Below are 16,409 nucleotides of genomic sequence, written 5' to 3' on the forward strand. Positions count from 1 at the left end.
GAGAACACCGATGTCAGAGGCCCCAGAAAAACTAAAGCCCTGCTCAACTGAGCTGTAGGGAGGGAGAAGCAGTATCTTTGTTTTTTTCTTATTGTTCCTCCCCCCATGCCTTCTTTCTTTAAACTGTTTCCCTCCCACTGATGCTGTTTGACTGTGCGAACCAGCCCAATGGCAGATGAAATGCACAGCCAAGTGATGCATACTCAGACAGCATGTTCTGTCTTTATATATATGCTGTGCTGGAGTTTAAATTTTAGCTTGAGTGTGGCAGTGGAAAATAACAATAGATCCAGTGTTAAGCATTAGCTGGAAAGGGACTAAAAATCAAAAAGCAAGCATACCCAGTTTCATAATGCCATTACGTGCATTTTGTAAGCCAATAAGATGCAGAAAATAAAGTTGGGCTCAGCCTCAGACCTAGGAGGGCACCTAGGATGAAGACTGTATGGTGCTGTAAAGTTAGTTGCAAAGTCTTGGGCCTGTCATTTGTTGTTCAGTCATTAAGTCATGTCTGACTCTTCGTGACCCCATGGACCATAGCATGCCAGGCCTTCCTGTCCTCCGCTCTCTCCTGGAGTGTGCTCAAGTTCATAGTCATTGCATTGGTGATGCTGTCTAGCCATCTCATCCTCTGCTGTCCCCTTCTCCTTTTGCCTTCAGTCTTTCCCAGCATCAGTGACTTTTCCAGTGATGTTTCGCATTTGGTGGCCAAAATATTTGAGCTTCAGCTTCAGTATCTGTCCTTCCAATGAGCACGCAGGGTTGATTTCCTTTAGGACTGACTGATTTGACCTCCTTGCAGTCCAGGGGACTCGTAAGAGTCTTCTCCAGCACCACAGTTCAAAAGCATCAATTCTTCGGCACTCAGCCTTCCTTATAGTCCAGCTCTCACAGCCATACGTTGCTACTGGGAAAACCATAGCTTTGATTATGCAGACCTTTGTTGGCAAGGTGATGTCTCTGCTTCTTACTATGCTGTCTAGGTTTGCCATAGCTTTCCTCCCAAGGAGCAAGCGTCTTTTCATTTCATGGCTACAGTCACCGTCTGTGGTGATCTTGGAGCCCAAGAAAATAAAATCTGTCATTGCTTCCATTTCTTCCCCTTCTATATGCCAGGAAGTGATGGGGCCAGATGCCATGATCTTCGTTTTTTTAATGTTGAGTTTCAAACCAGCTTTTGCACTCTCCACTTTCACCCTCAACAAGAAGCTCTTGAGATCCTCTTCGCTTTCTGCCATTAGGGTGGTATCGTCTGCATATCTGAGGTTGTTGATAATTCTCCCGGCAATCTTAATTCCGACCTGTGATTCATCCAACCCGGCATTTCTCATGATGTACTCTGCATATAAGTTAAATAAGCAGGGCGACAATATGCAGCCTTGTCATACTCCTTTCCCAATTTTAAACCAATCGGTTGTTCCATGTCCGGTTCTTACTGTTGCTTCTTGACCCTCATACAGGTTTCTCAGGAGACAGGTAAGGTGGTCTGGTACTCCCATCTCTTTCAGAATTTGCCACAGTTTGTTGTGATCCACACAATCAAAGGCTTTAGCATAATCAATGAAGCAGAAATAGACGTTTTTCTGGAATTCTCTTGCTTTCTCCATGATCCAGTGAATGTTGGCGATTTGATCTCCAGTTCCTCTGCCTCTTCGAAACCCTGCTTGTACTTCCGGTAGTTTTCAGTTCACATACTGCTGAAGCCTAGCTTGTAGGGTTTTGAGCATCACCTTGCTGGCATGTGAAATGAGCGCAATTGTACAGTAGTTTGAATACTCTTTGGCCCTTCTTTGGAACTGGAATGTAAACTGACCTTTTCCAGTCTTGTGGCCACTGTTGAGTGTTCCAAATTTGTTGGCATATTGAATGCAGCACTTTAACAGCATCATCTTTTAGGATTTTAAATGGCTCAGCTGGAATACTGTCATCTCTGCTAGCTTTGTTGTTACTAATGCTTCCTAAGGCCCACTTGACTTCACTGTCAAGGATGTCCGGCTCAAGTTCCGTGACCGCACTATCATGGCTATCAGGGACATTCAGATCTTTCCTGTATAGTTCTTCTGTGTATTCTTGCCACCTCTTCTTAATCTCATCTGCTTCTGTTAGGTTCCTGCCTTCTTTGTCCTTTACCATGCCCGTCTTTGCACAAAACGTTCCCTTGAGATCTCCGATTTTCTTGAAGAGATCTCTAGTCTTTCCCATTCTGTTGTTTTCCTTGATTTCTTTGCATTGTTAGTTTAAGAAGGCCTTCTTGTCTCTCCGTGCTATTCTCTGGAACTCTGCATTCAGTTGGATATATCTTCCCCTTTCTCCCTTGCTTTTCGCTTCCCTTCTTGCCTCAGTGACTTGTAAAGCTTCATCAGACAGCCACTTGGCTTTCTTGCATTTCTTTTTCTTTGGGATGGATTTCGTTGCTGCCTCTTGAACAATGTTACGGACCTCCGTCCATAGTTCCTCAGGCACTCTGTCTATCAGGTCTAATGCCTTAAATCTATTCCTCACCTCCACTGTATATTCATAAGGGATATGATTTAGGTCATACCTGAATGGTTTAGTGGTTTTCCCTACGTTCTTCAATGTAAGCCGAAATTTTGCAACAAGAAGCTCATGATCTGAGCCACAGTCAGCTCCAGGTCTTGTTTTTACTGACTGTATAGAGCTTCTCCATCTTTGGCTGCAAAGGACATAATCAATCTGATTTCGATATTGACCATGTGGTGATGTCCATGCGTAGAGTTGCCTCTTGTGCTGTTGGAAAAGAGTGTTTGCTATGATCAGCGTGTTCTCTTGACAGAACTCTATTAGCCTTTGTCCTGCTTCATTTTGTACACCAAGGCCATGCTTGCCTGTTATCCCGGTGATTTCTTGACTTCTTACTTTAGCATTCCAATCCCCTATGTTGAAAAGGACATCTTTTTTTGGTGTTAGTTCTAGAAGGTGTTGTAGGTCTTCACAGAACCGATCAACCTCAGTTTCTTCGGCCTCAGTGGTTGGGGCATAGACTTGAATTACTGTGATGTTGAATGGTTTGCCTTGGATTCATACTGAGATCATTCTATCGTTTTTGAGATTGTACCCCAGTACTGCTTTTCCCACCCTTTTGTTGACTATGAGTGCTACTCCATTTCATCTAAGGGATTCTTGCCCACAGTAGTTGATATGATGGTCACCTGAATTAAATTCCCCCATGCTTGTCTATTTTAGTTCGCTGATTCCCAAGATGTCGATGTTCAATCTTGCCATCTCATGTTTGACCACCTCCAGCTTACCTTGATTCATTGACCTTACATTCCAGGTTCCTAAACAATATTGTTCTTTACAGCATCGGATTTTCTTTTCACCACCAGACACATCCACAGCTGAGTGTCCTTTCGGCTTTGGCCCAGCCATGTCACTCTTTCTGGCGCTACTTGGGAATTCCCTCTGCTCTTCCCCAGTAGTATATTGGACACCTTCCGACCTGAGGGGCTCATCTTCCGGCGTCATCTCTTTTAGCCTTGTGATACATTCTATGGGGTTTTCTTGGCAAGAATACTGGAGTGGGTTGCCATTTCCTTCTCCAGTGGACCACATTTTGTCAGAACTCTCTGCCATGACCTGTCCGTCTTGGGTGGCCCTGCATGGCATAGCTTATGGCTTCACTGAGTTACGCAAGCCCCTTCGCCACAACAAGGCGGTGATCCATGAAGAGGGGGCCTGTCATTACTTCCCACCAAACTAACCTGCCATGGTTGTGAGCCTAAAACACCGCACTGCATTTGCACTGGTACCCCATTTGCCTTCCAACCCATCAGTAAACCATGGTATGACCATGTCTGGAATTCTGTGGTTCGGGAAGACATTAGGAGGTAATACCAGCTATTCTCAAAGGTCCTGCTACTTTAAATGCCTGGAATTGCAAACTTAGTGATTTGCTGTTTTAGCAGGGCATGCAATGCTTTTCCTCTAAGGGCTGTTTTTATTGTTGCAGCAGGTACATTACATGGCTAGAAAGTGTGTCCTTAACAATTAGATATATGTTTATATTCTATGTCTACTTTTATGAGAGGAAAATCATGAATAACTAAATATGTCTTCTAGGCAGGGAAAGTAGCTGTGAATTTAACCCCCATGTCCTTATTTTAGGTTAGGACTACAGTTAAATTTATGTCCTCTGTAATTCCAAGAAATATTGAGTAAGAATGATACTCTAATCATACATGGGCTCTATCATCTGTCATACACATTCTGTTTCCAGTCATGTTGCACTTCCACAGGTTCCCTAGGGACAAATATTCCCTTTGTTCACTTAAAAAATAGATCACATTCTCTTTCAATTATTAAGTGGTCTGTAACCTACTTTTTGAAAACCTTTATGCCAAGTCATCAGAATTTATAATTCAGTGTATGATGATGATGAATTATTTTTTTTGAAAGCATCCTCTGGGATCCTTTTGCTAGCTAGTTAAAGTCACCCTTGGCTGGCACATCATTTGAAATCATAATGTTAAATGTTTCTAAATGTCTTCCTTATGACAGCGGTATTTGGGATGGAAAACCTTAATGCAGAGGGTTGCCAGGGAATTTACTGGGCAATCTAGAACTATATAATCTTTCCTAATTACCCTAATAACTTGCATTATCAGGAATTCTCAGTGTGTCCCACAGGAAAATACAGTGATGGAGCGTTTAATTTCTACAAGGTGACATGCCAAAGCTGAAGCGTTCTTATGCCTTGTATTTTTGTGGACCTTGCTTCTGAGCAGGCGGGCAGCATCCACTTTGCCTATCCAGCCCTGTTTCTTTGACCATCATTTACTGATGCAAAGTAAGTGGTCCTCATGAAATCCAGGATTTTAACAGCTGCGATTAGGCAGCAGCATGTCACCCACCAAACAAGGAAGCAGTAAAGGAAGGAGGTTTTGTTTTTAGAAGTGCCTTCTTCAGACAAGGTGAGTTACTCTGAATTTTCTTAAGTCTGTAACCTCAACGTTCCTGCTCCACAGGAATGTTGGAAGCTGGAAGCGCACAGGGTGGGGGGTTCTTTTTTTGAGCCGTGTTAAATTGCTTTTTCTTTCCATTTATAAACTTACATACTTTTGCACACCTAGTGTATATTGATTGGCGGAATATTGATTGATTATTATTGATTGGCGGAATATTGATTGGCGGATTGATTGATTGGCGGAATATTGATTGATTGATTGGCGGAATATTGATTGGCGGAAGGAAAAGTTGCTGTCATGAAAGGGTGTACATAATGAGACGAGTGGGCTAAACATGTCTACTCAGAAGTAACTCATTGTCTTCAGTTGCTCTTTACTGAGTGCAGAGCAGAGAGAGGGGTTGGGAGAATTCCTTTGCCTGTTCGTTTAAATCTTTGCTCCTCCAGAGTAGGGTAGGCGTGGAGAAGTTTAATGTGTTTAAAAGGTCTTCACCCCCAAGTGGCCCTTACTCCCACCGAGAAAGGCTGGACAGGAGGAGTTGAGTGGGCTAAACATGCCTACTTGGAAGTAACTCATTGCCTTCAATTGCACTTCACTGAGCACCAGAGCAGAGAGAGGGGCCAGGAGCAAACCTCTGCTGATTCTCTATATTGCACCTACGCAGTTGATGATGTCCCATTCTACTTGAAGGACTCTGCCCACCCAACCCCAAACTAATGCGGTTTCATGTGCTGTTTGCCCAGTGAAAGTGGGGTTTTTTTGGTCAATGTTTACACCACTTTACTTGCTCCACGTGTGGCAGAAGGAGCTAATTCAATTTCTTGAAAATCCGCTTTTAAGTGGAATCGTACTGGAAAACATCTCCATGTAGATGGGGCCATGGATCTTGCAGCACAGTACTGGAAGGAAGGAGTGTCATTTGACGTTCACCTTTCAGCCAGTGGGATGGAAAACTGGTCCACCCGAATACAGATGAAGAGAATTGTTTGAGCAGGCTAGTGAATGGATGTACACTGCTCAGATAAGTGCACTGGACTGTCGTAATAAATGTCCAAACAGATGTTCAACAGATGCAGCTTTCCTAATCACTAACGACATACACCAGGATTCATCCCTGCGAGATAATAATAAATACATGGTACTGCTGCAGGACGTGTTATTGATGCATTTCCTTTTCACACAATAAGGAATGTTTGAGGGTTTTTTTTAAACCTTCAGTTTAAGAGAAGTGTTAAGGATCTTACAAATTTACTTACTCCAAAATATTTTTTTAAAAAATAGAAATTGCAGCTTAGAGCACAATCCTATGCATGTTCAGATGGAATAAAGTCCTACAACTCCCAGCATTCCCCAGCCAGCCCATGCTGGCTTGGGAATGCTTGGAGTTGTAGGACTTCTTTCTGTCTAAACATGCATAGGATTGCATGCTTCAGGTGCTTTTCTTAACTTTGGGGTGGACAACCTGTGGCCTGCCAGATGTCCCATTAGCCCTGACCATTGCCCATACTGGCTGGGGTGACAGGAGTTGGGAGTCCAGCAACATCTGGAGAGCCACAAGTTGCTTACCCTGGCTTGACTTGTGCTCAATGAAAGCAGAGATACAGTATAAGACTATAGAATGGCTTATATATTATGCACGCTTGAAACTTAGATTCCGTGCACCCATACTTTGCTGTGATCTTTCATCTCTAATACTCAGTCTTCCCCACTATGGTAAGATGTACCGTATTTCTATTTTAGCTATGGCAATTCTTTCTAAATGTGTATCTACACAGTACATATGAATTAGCATATACAAATTTTATACAAGTCTCTGTCCTCCTTTGTCCTGCGTTTTGGTGATGCATTTCCTCTTTTTGGGTGAGGCATACGAGGCCACCCTAAGTGCTTTATCAGTGTTTAATAAGTTACATGCTTGTAATTTTTTAAATTTAATTTTAAATTATTGATCCCGCTTTTCTTGTTACATGAGCAAATATTAATGAAGTTGTTTAATTTCTCCCTATATTTTGCCATGCATAGATATAACTAGATTTATTTAGTACTTTTGTGTATACATTGGCATTATCTATTAAAGAGGGAGGTCATCAAATGCATCAAGAGACCTCATCCATAATTTCTAAAACAGATTTGGATCAAATTCCTGGGCGGAATCTTTAAGGATAATACAGAACTGTTTAGCCACTTTTTAATTAGAGAATGGAAATGTTTTAACTTTTAAAATGATGGATGATCTGTGTGTATCTCAAAATTAACTTAGATTATTGTTGCCTATTATTGGCTAAAATGTTGGTCTTCATCTATTAATCTATGTTTATTTCCCAAAGTCGTATACCCAGTTACATGCTATTGCAAACAAATTTAAGTTTTGGTGAGTGTGGTAATGTTTTCTCAAGCTTTCTGTGATTATGTTCCTCCACACCACCTCTAATCTTTACCTTTTGAAGAGTGTTGTGTTGGTAACTATAATGCACCGTTACTGGATTATTCTAAAATTATAGCCTGTCATGTAATTCTTTATGAGAAGTTTGTTATGGCAACACAAATTGCAATATGAAAAGCTAAATGTATAAGCCATAAAAATCCTCAAAACAGATGATCATGCCATACTTCTTTAGAATGTGAAATAAGCTAGATTAGGTAAGGTGTGAATGTGCTGGAAGTATTATTTTAGGTTTGGTTTTCTCTTCTGAGGAAAAATAATAATTTACATGTTTGATTATGATAAAGTGGTAAAAAATAAACCAGAAAATATTTGGAACTGCTGACAAACATTTGTGAGTATAAGGCACTTAAATACCCTTTGTGCTTAGTTGCAGATTTTATTACAAATTACATATATATTTGAAAAACCAGTAGAAAAGAAAGCACACGATCTATTTACACTCACTACACATTTACATATATTATATACAGATAGCGAATTTAGTCAAATATATGAACAGAAAATAGAAATCTAGCAAATATATCAGTATGAGACTGTACACAACTTATTCTCATCTTTTAGTATGATTTTACTGTAATAATAAATACAGTTCTATATTTACAAATAGTATTTTTAAAAAGCTTCTCTGAAATTAATTTTAATATTTCCAAGTTAAAATATCAGAATCAAAGCTTTTGAAGTTGCTTATAAAAATAATATGCATAGTAGCCTGTTCTAAAGTTTATCTAATCTTCATTTTTAATATAAAAGAATCTTTCTTGAGCCAGTCTTCAAACTTATTCTTTTACTTCTTAAACTTGTATACAAAAGTAAATATAGACATATGAGGAACAATTTCACTGACATTAAGCAGCACTCTGTAACTGAACCACACTAAAAAAAATAAAGCTAAATAAACATGGTAATAAGTATTGTGCAATGGTCAGATGATCTCTTGTTTAATCCACAGTGGTTTTAAGAACAATTCCTCAACTGCATGCTGCTTTGTTTCAAACTCCAAGGAGAAAAAAGGAATATGATGATCATGCAGCCAGTGTTTTTGTGCATAGTTTCTGCATTTGTTCATTTTCTTTTCTGAGGATGCACATATAAGCTAGTAAATTGATGCAGCATAGAACTGACAATACAGGTCTCCCCACCCACATCATTCCATGTGGCTCTTCCAAATATATCTACTAATGTTCATAGACCTCCCAATATAAAGTTGTACCTTAGATGCTAACAAGTTGTGCAAGGATCAGAGGCCATTTCTAATGAATATTTTCAGTTATTTGAATACAATGAACTCTGCAGTCCTATATATGTCCGTCTACTAAGAAGTATAATTGAGTCTAGTGGGTCTTACCACCAGTGGATATTATAGGATTGCAGCCTTAATGGGCATGCTAGGAGATGTAGGCCTCTCTTCTGTCTAAGCATGCATAGGATTGCACCCTTAACCTCTTTAAAAAGTAACTACGATTCTTGACTTTCATCCATATTTAAACAAGACTACTGAGGGCAGTTCAAATGTAAATATGTAGGATAGATGCATTTTTTCTTATATATCTTCAGTGTTTACTTGGCAAGATAGCTCTTCTTAATATTTTTAGTCCTTAAAACTCAGCATCACTATGACAACAAAAGGATTCAGGAAGGGTGAATATTTTATTACTTTCTTTGGAATGTGCTTCTAATTTATTTATTTATTCATTCATTCATTCATTTTTGCTCAGCCTATTTCAAAGCCTCAGAACCAATGCTGTAAACACTAATAAGTTCTGGACTTTAAAAACATTACTCTAAATTATAATTGATTTGTGTGTGTGTGTGTGTGTGTGTGTGTGTATGCATGTTTAAAGCAGACTGAGTTAGTATCTGCTGGCATTTCAGAATGCCAATGTTCATGGTCATCAAACCTTTTTGACACATGTAATAGGAGTAGACAATTCTTTTTCTCCCTCTGCATAAGAAATTCATACACATTCATGTACTCTGAGTGATAATTTTGTAAATATGACAGGTACCTTTGACATGAAGTTAGCGGCATGGAACAAATGTTACTGATGTAAGGTTACAGCTTTCACTTGTTTGATAGGATGATGGCACTAATGAATTGTTGGGGGCAATATCATATGATATTCTGGTGCTTGCAAAGGTTACTAGAGCCTGTGTTGAATCACATGACTGTTTTTCTGCATCCTCTGAATTAACAGACACCAGACTGGCATGCTTTGATGCTTTCCATGCAACTGTCTGCTTTCGAAGACTTCCTAGGTCTTCCTTGAAATGGGGATTAAAAAGTATGTAGAGAAGTGGGTTTAGACATGCAGGTAGGGGGACAATCACTAGAAGTATTGGTTTAATTACTTCTGGGCTGAGAAAAGTTAGGTTTAGTAAGGAAGAAAATGATAAGATGGCCACAGGACAATAGAGAATGCAGTTAGTAAAAAGTAATAAAGCTATATGCTTGACCATGGAACAGTCCAAAATATTGTCCAATTCTCCCTTATCCAGACTACAGTAGAGTTTTGTATAGGCTATTGTCATTACAAAAAAACAAAGAGAGTTGAACAAGACTAGTGCTACCATGTAACCCACAGCAGTTGGCTTCCCAAATGGTAATGGTATGCACAGGGGAGAAACCCCATACTCACTCCCACCCAGTATTGGTATCACTGCAATGATTAAAGCCAACACAAAGCAAAAGAAAATAGCTATTCTTACACTAGCAAGGGTTGTTTTGGTCTCAAACTTTGTGGCATGTTTTACAGAGAACCCACGCTCAAGAGCTGCTAATGTGAGCAAGAAAATGGAAGCCTCTGAAGCAAAGATGGAGAGAACGCCAATCATGTGGCAACCAACTCCACCTTCCCACCAAGCACCATACTGAGCAAAGACTCCAAAGGTTAGGGCATCCACACTGGCAAGCACACTGCTAGACACACCCATTAGGGTGTTTATAATGGCTATTAGTCCAATTAACATCTTTATGGAGGAGATGAACAGTGGGAATCTGAAGATTGTTGCAACCACCAATGCATTGCAAATAAAAGCCAAAACCACTATGGTCCAAACTCCGATTCTGATTAGCCAACTGCCAAAGAGGTAGTCACATGGCTTGAAGGGTCCTGCAATGACAAGACAGAAAAGCAAAGTCGTATAAACCTTAGTTAGTGGACTCATAAGCTGTGTTCAGTTTTCATTCCTCTGATTCCTGCACTGAGGAATTGGAGTAAACTATTTCTTGCTCTGAGCCTTCATTTGTTGGTATCTGGTTTTGAAAAATGGCAGTTCACTAGGCTTTCTCCTTGCCTGCTGTTAAGCACCTGCTGCATCAGTTCTTATTTATTGACAGCATTTTATACTGTCCATTAACAATAAAACCATAGAATATGAAAAATACAAAACAAACATGAAAGTAAAAGCAAATTAAATCAGTGTAACAATAACACTTTACTCACCTTACTCTATTTTAGCTTGCCTGGGTGTGCTTTTTGGAAAAAGGGGAATGCCTAGTTTCCCTCTCAAAACAGAAGATTATTCTTGGACTCCACATTGCACTTATTCTACTATAGTTAATATAGGTAAATCTTGTTGGCTATCATCTATCTAGCCAATGGACTATTTGCAACCTCTCCCATTTGGGAAATGGCTGTTGAATAGGAAGCCACAGGTGAGGCTTGCATCTCATCCCAAATTCCTGCACAATGTGCTAATGACAGCACTATCTTTCCTTTTCAAGTAACTTAGGACAAAAAGTGTCAGTGCTGATTCAGCATCTGGATGTGGGTGGGAATTAGGATGTGGGCAGGTTGACTGAAGTGGTGGCTATATAAAAGACTAAGGTAAACATGGTCAGTAAGGGTTTTGCACGTAAAGTCTGTGTTCTGTCACTGAGTTATGGACATGCACTCCATGTAACACTGGCCCTTTTCATAGCTTCTCTTTTTCCACAGGATTCTATAAAACATTTGGAAATATAAGAGAGGATCTTAAAGGTGTTTTTAAAAAACCACCACATCGACACCCCCAGGAGCTCTGCTAATACAGCAGGATCTATACCTGGAGAGGGAGAGCACTGCACTGAATGATGAGCTTTCAAATCTTCACCAAAGTCAAGAACAAAATCCTCAAAGTCATGGTCATCTGTAGGAAGGAATACCACATTATTCAGTCACTTATATTGCTGATAACATCTTATCTGTATCCATCAGGAAAAGGTTGTGACTATTTGATGTTCTGATCACACTCTTGTCAAGAGCTTCAAATTACCATGTTTGGACCTATTGACTTTTGAAATATTATTTCAGGAGTGTTAAAATGGGTTGGGTCCAGGGGAAAAAGATCACTTGGCCTGTGCATGGAGGAGCAGCTCCTCTGTACACCAGTCAAGGCAGGTGCCTCCTTCCCATAGAGTGGTACATGGTACAAAAAGGATCACTTGTCTGGCACATGGAGGAGTAGCTCCTCCTTGCACTGGCCAAGTCAGGTGCTTCCTTCATGCATCACACACTGTCCTATGGGAGATAATAACAGGGATCTCCCTCCCACAGAGGGAGACAGGGCATGAGGAAGGGGACCTCCGCAGACTGGATTTGGACTCCCAGCAGGCTGGAGATTAGGCCTGGAGGCCAGAAGTTTGGCATCCTTGTATAATTTGGACTGATAGTGATACTGAGAATCAAATAAGAGGGACATCTATATGCAAGTAAAGAAGAGCAGGTGTCAGCCTGGACCATATTTATGGTCTGTAGAACCTCTTTCCTTTGATCTGTTATCCAAATTACTTTGTACATTCTCCAACTCATTTTGATTAGTGAGGATATGCTGAGAATGGAAGTATAATGGAGAGCAGCAGCGTGGTACAAAGCCATGCAGTCTGGCCTACTCCCCCACCCCCCTCTTTTATTTGGGAGTGTGGCCAGAATGTCCATAATATGTACTCTGTGCATATGAAGAGCCTTGACGGGCTCTCTGTGTGTCCCCAGTAGCATTCAGAGAGGGAGAGAGAGAGAGGATGCAATATTCAATATTTCCAGAAGATGCCCTACCGTAACTTGGCCTGTAACTAAGCCTAAACCTCAATCACATATTCCTCTCCTGTTATCCCTGCCCCCATTTTGCTCCCCTTGTTTTGTGTCATATTTTAGACTGTATGCTCCTTGGGGCAGAGATTTGTACTCATGAACTCCAAAAAACAACATGCACATAAACAAACAAGATTTTTGGCAGCAAATTCAGGAAATGTTTTAAAATAATAGAAGTTGCCCAAGGGCCTAGTCTTACAGAACATAAGGAGGCAGACCTGGTTCCTAACTATAACACTTCAGACTGCAGAGAATAATGCTGCTGGCAGTCACATATGCCCTCACCTGCAGTCTCAAGTGGTACAGTTCAGAAGAAAACCTTCACCTGAAGAAGGTAAGAACTAGGCGAGAAGAGAAGACTGAGAGGAGATAGGATAGCGCTCTTCAAGTACTTGAAAGGTTGTCAGAGAGAGGAAGGCCAGGATCTCTTCTCGATCATGCCAGAGTGCAGTACACGGAATAATGGGCTCAAGTTACAGGAAGCCAGATTCTGGCTGAACATCAGGAAAAACGTCCTGACTGTTAGAGCAATACAACAATGGAACCCATTACCTAGGGAGGTGGTAGGCTCTCCCACACTGGAGGCGTTCAAGACAAGGCTGGACAGCCATCTGTCAGGGATGCTCTGACTTGGATTCCTGCATTGAGCAGGGGGTTGGACTCGATGGCCTTGTAGGCCCCTTCCAGCCCTACTATTCTACTATTCTATATGATTCTAGGCCTAACCCTGCTCCCATTAAAAATAGCATATGGCGATGCATCTATTGTTATTCATTCTTCCGAGATATATATATATGGTTATGTTTTGTTAAGCACTAGAAATGTTCATGAGCATTCCACACCACTGTTTCAATCTGTTTTAATGTTTTATTGCTTATATTGTTCTGTTATTGTTTCTGTGTTTTAGACTGTATTGTAAACTGCCTAAGGATGATAATACATAACAAGGACTAAATTACATGCATTGATCTGTGAAAGGGGAAGAAACTTTGTGATACTAAAAAATAATGGACGAATCTATTGTTATTCATTCTTCTGATATATATATATATATATATATATATATAGTCCGTTATTTTTTAGTATCACAAAGTTTCTTCCCCTTTCACAGATCAATGCATGTAATTTAGTCCTTGTTACGTATTATCATCCTTGGGCAGTTTACAATACAGTCTAAAACACAGAAACAATAACAGAACAATATAAGCAATAAAACATTAAAACAGATTGAAACAGCGGTGTGGAATGCTCATGACCATTTCTAGTGCTTAACAAAACATAATATTAGGAAGAAATGTGACCCCTCCCCACCCCAGGTCACTAGTAACCTGACTGGGAAAAGTATAAAAGCAAAACATTGTTTTACAAGGATGTAATATGTATCTTATTGGGAGTTTATTTGTACTGCCATTCACCTATTAAAATTGCAAAATTAGAAAGGTATACATTTAATTGATCACTGGCTACCACATTCAAATCATTAGCAAATACCGTCTTCTTAAATATGATTTAACTGGTTTTTAAAATTTACCATGTGTATGGAAAATGCCAGCATCTTTCCTCTGAAATTCATCCATACTGCTGTTCTCATCTTTGTTCCACTGGTTTGGGGTTTTGTAGTAGCTGTCACAAGCTCCAAATGCACAGCACTGGTAAGCATAAGGCATCTCTATTACCCTTTAGAGAAACAGATAAGATATGGTTACACTTATTAAAATAGCTCAATAACCTACACATCCATTGCAAAGTCAACAATACAAATGGTGATTAGTATCAAACTGGAACAACAGAAAGTCAGAGCTCTGACAGATTAAACACATATCAAAAATTAAGGGGAAGCACATCATTCCAACAGCCCTGTACATTTCAGAACATTTCTGCATTTATCATCATTCCCTCTGTGTCTAGTGTTCAGGCTGTGAGTGCTGTTGCTTATGTAGGCAAAACAGCCCCACCTTCACACAAGAGGAGGTATCAGGAGGCCTGGGGGAGCCCCAAGGTTTGCAGAGGTGCAAAGATTTAGGGGGGAAAAACCCTAAGGAGGGCATCCAAAAAACAGCCCAGTGAGGACTGAGCATGGCATAGAATGCTGACTGACTGTAGGAGAGAAAGCACAGAAAATCGGGGAGCGAAATGGGATGGCTGTAATCCCGAACAGCGGCACTCCACACTGCAACGTTGATGTTGGTCCCACTTGAGAATAGAAAACTTATTATGTGAGGGCCAAACTAGATGTGACATTAGTTCTGCATTGATAGCTGAATTTTTCTAAAGACAAACTGACTTTTTGGGTTGCATCTATGTTGCAGCTGGTAATGGTCGCTCAACACCCCAGGTTGGTTCATAATATTGGTGCAATGCAGCAAATTGCGACCCTGTGCCTCTTTGGCAGTCTTTGAACCTGGTTTTGTGTTCTTACATGCCAGCTCAACCTCTCAAAGGAGCAGGCCATTAATAACTCTCCCTCAGATGTTTTACAGCATTTTTGCATTGTGACTATGTTGAAGTATTTACTTCCATCCTCAAACTACCTATATTTCTTTGTAGTTATATATTGCCTACATTTGTTTTTAAAAAAGTGGTAGTTGATGAAGCAACAATCAAGCAGAGGGAAGCATGCCACTTATGAAGTATAAATTATACAAAGTAATTTTAGGAAAACAGACCGTGTATATTTTTTTGGGAAATATTGCTGAGAAGCAGATGTGTTTCAGAGCGAGCAGCTACCAGGGTGTTCAAAATCAATCATATTTTCTTGAGATAAAAAAGGATGTAATGAGGCCATAATTTTTACCATGTATGTCTTAGTTTCAGTGCTGTGGTTCAAAGACTTCGAATAGGAAGTAACACACATTATACAGTGACACCCCTTCCACTGCACATGAACACAAGTGTGCCTTATTAGTTTTAATGAGGTACTCACTTGAGTTCTGGAAAGTTTTCAGATGATATCAAACTTTGTAGTGCATGATTTCCTGTTAATTTTAGATGAGTTAAACCATATAGGCCAGTTACAGGAAAAGAGGACAAAAGGTTGGATGACAGATCCCTGCAAAATAACAAAAGAAAATCAGCTTATAATTCTAGAAGGACAGGATTTTTTTTCACCTGAGGATATTTGTTATTGTCACAGATTATTAAACTAACAGACACACTACTCAGCAGACAAAAGATAACCAGCTCCAGAAATGTCTATCTGGATTTGGTTAAAACAAAGCTTTTTCCTTGGGGATCACTAGTAAGAGTCTGTCACTTCACTTTAGAGCACAATCCACTTGGAAGTTGTCTTGTAGAAGCCCCACTGAAATGAACAGAGGATTGCAAGAACATGTTAGTGGATCTCCTCTTAGTTTTTATTGTGAACAACTGTTGATGTGCTAAGGACCCTTTATAGAAGTTGTCTAGTTGGATGATAGCTCCAGTGATTTAAATGGAAATTACCTCTACGTAAGTGTGCTTAGAGTTGCAAGCTAACCAGATTGTCTGGCTTTGGATCCAAAGAACCATAAACCTCTAGTGCTGTTCTGCAAACACTTAAGAATTTATGGAATGCTGTAAGAGGTTCTATAGCAGTTCTCATGCTTGGCTTGTACAAGAGGTTACTAGTTGCACAAACAGACCATCTCTGTATTCAGTTTCACTTTTATTGCGTAATACTCTAGTGTGAGTTGTAAAATAGCCCTTTTATCAGTGGAAATCTCCTTTGGAGAGTGGAAGGGCACTTTTGGATCCAACCCCTTGCATAATTTCATAATTGCCTACAAAACTTTTCATTCTGTCTGAAGACCTCATATTCTCCCCAGTTCAGCTGTGAAGGACACTTTTGGATCCAACCCCTTGCATAATCTCAGAATTGCCTACAAAACTTTTCATTCTGTCTGAAGACCTCATATTCTCCCCAGTCCAATTAGAGGACTGTTAGACTGTTTAAGACTGTTAAAGAAAAAGTCTTAAAGAGGATATAAATTT

The 16,409-nt window shown here is 40.1% G+C and overlaps 1 protein-coding gene across 3 annotated transcripts in view; it reads right to left on the minus strand.

Annotated features, from left to right (window-relative positions):
• Positions 1–7,723: 7,723 nt before the first annotated feature.
• Positions 7,724–16,409, minus strand: part of LGR5 (leucine rich repeat containing G protein-coupled receptor 5) — a 115,975-nt gene continuing 107,289 nt past the window's right edge. The window contains exons 15-18 of one of the 3 annotated variants that reach the window (XM_084811803.1): positions 15,364–15,489; positions 13,972–14,117; positions 11,416–11,499; positions 7,724–10,481 (exon numbers count right to left, since the gene is read on the minus strand). In XM_084811803.1, the coding sequence (XP_084667929.1) occupies positions 9,391–10,481; positions 11,416–11,499; positions 13,972–14,117; positions 15,364–15,489 (1,447 nt within the window). In that variant the 3' untranslated portion in view covers positions 7,724–9,390. The remainder of the gene's footprint in view (positions 10,482–11,415; positions 11,500–13,971; positions 14,118–15,363; positions 15,490–16,409) is intronic. The other 2 variants (XM_084811804.1, XM_084811802.1) reach the window with 2 other exon arrangements.

This window comes from Heloderma suspectum, chromosome 7 (genome assembly GCF_057233095.1).
Source record: "Heloderma suspectum isolate Gila_16-S chromosome 7, 16-S_ref, whole genome shotgun sequence".
Lineage (NCBI taxonomy): Eukaryota > Metazoa > Chordata > Lepidosauria > Squamata > Helodermatidae > Heloderma > Heloderma suspectum.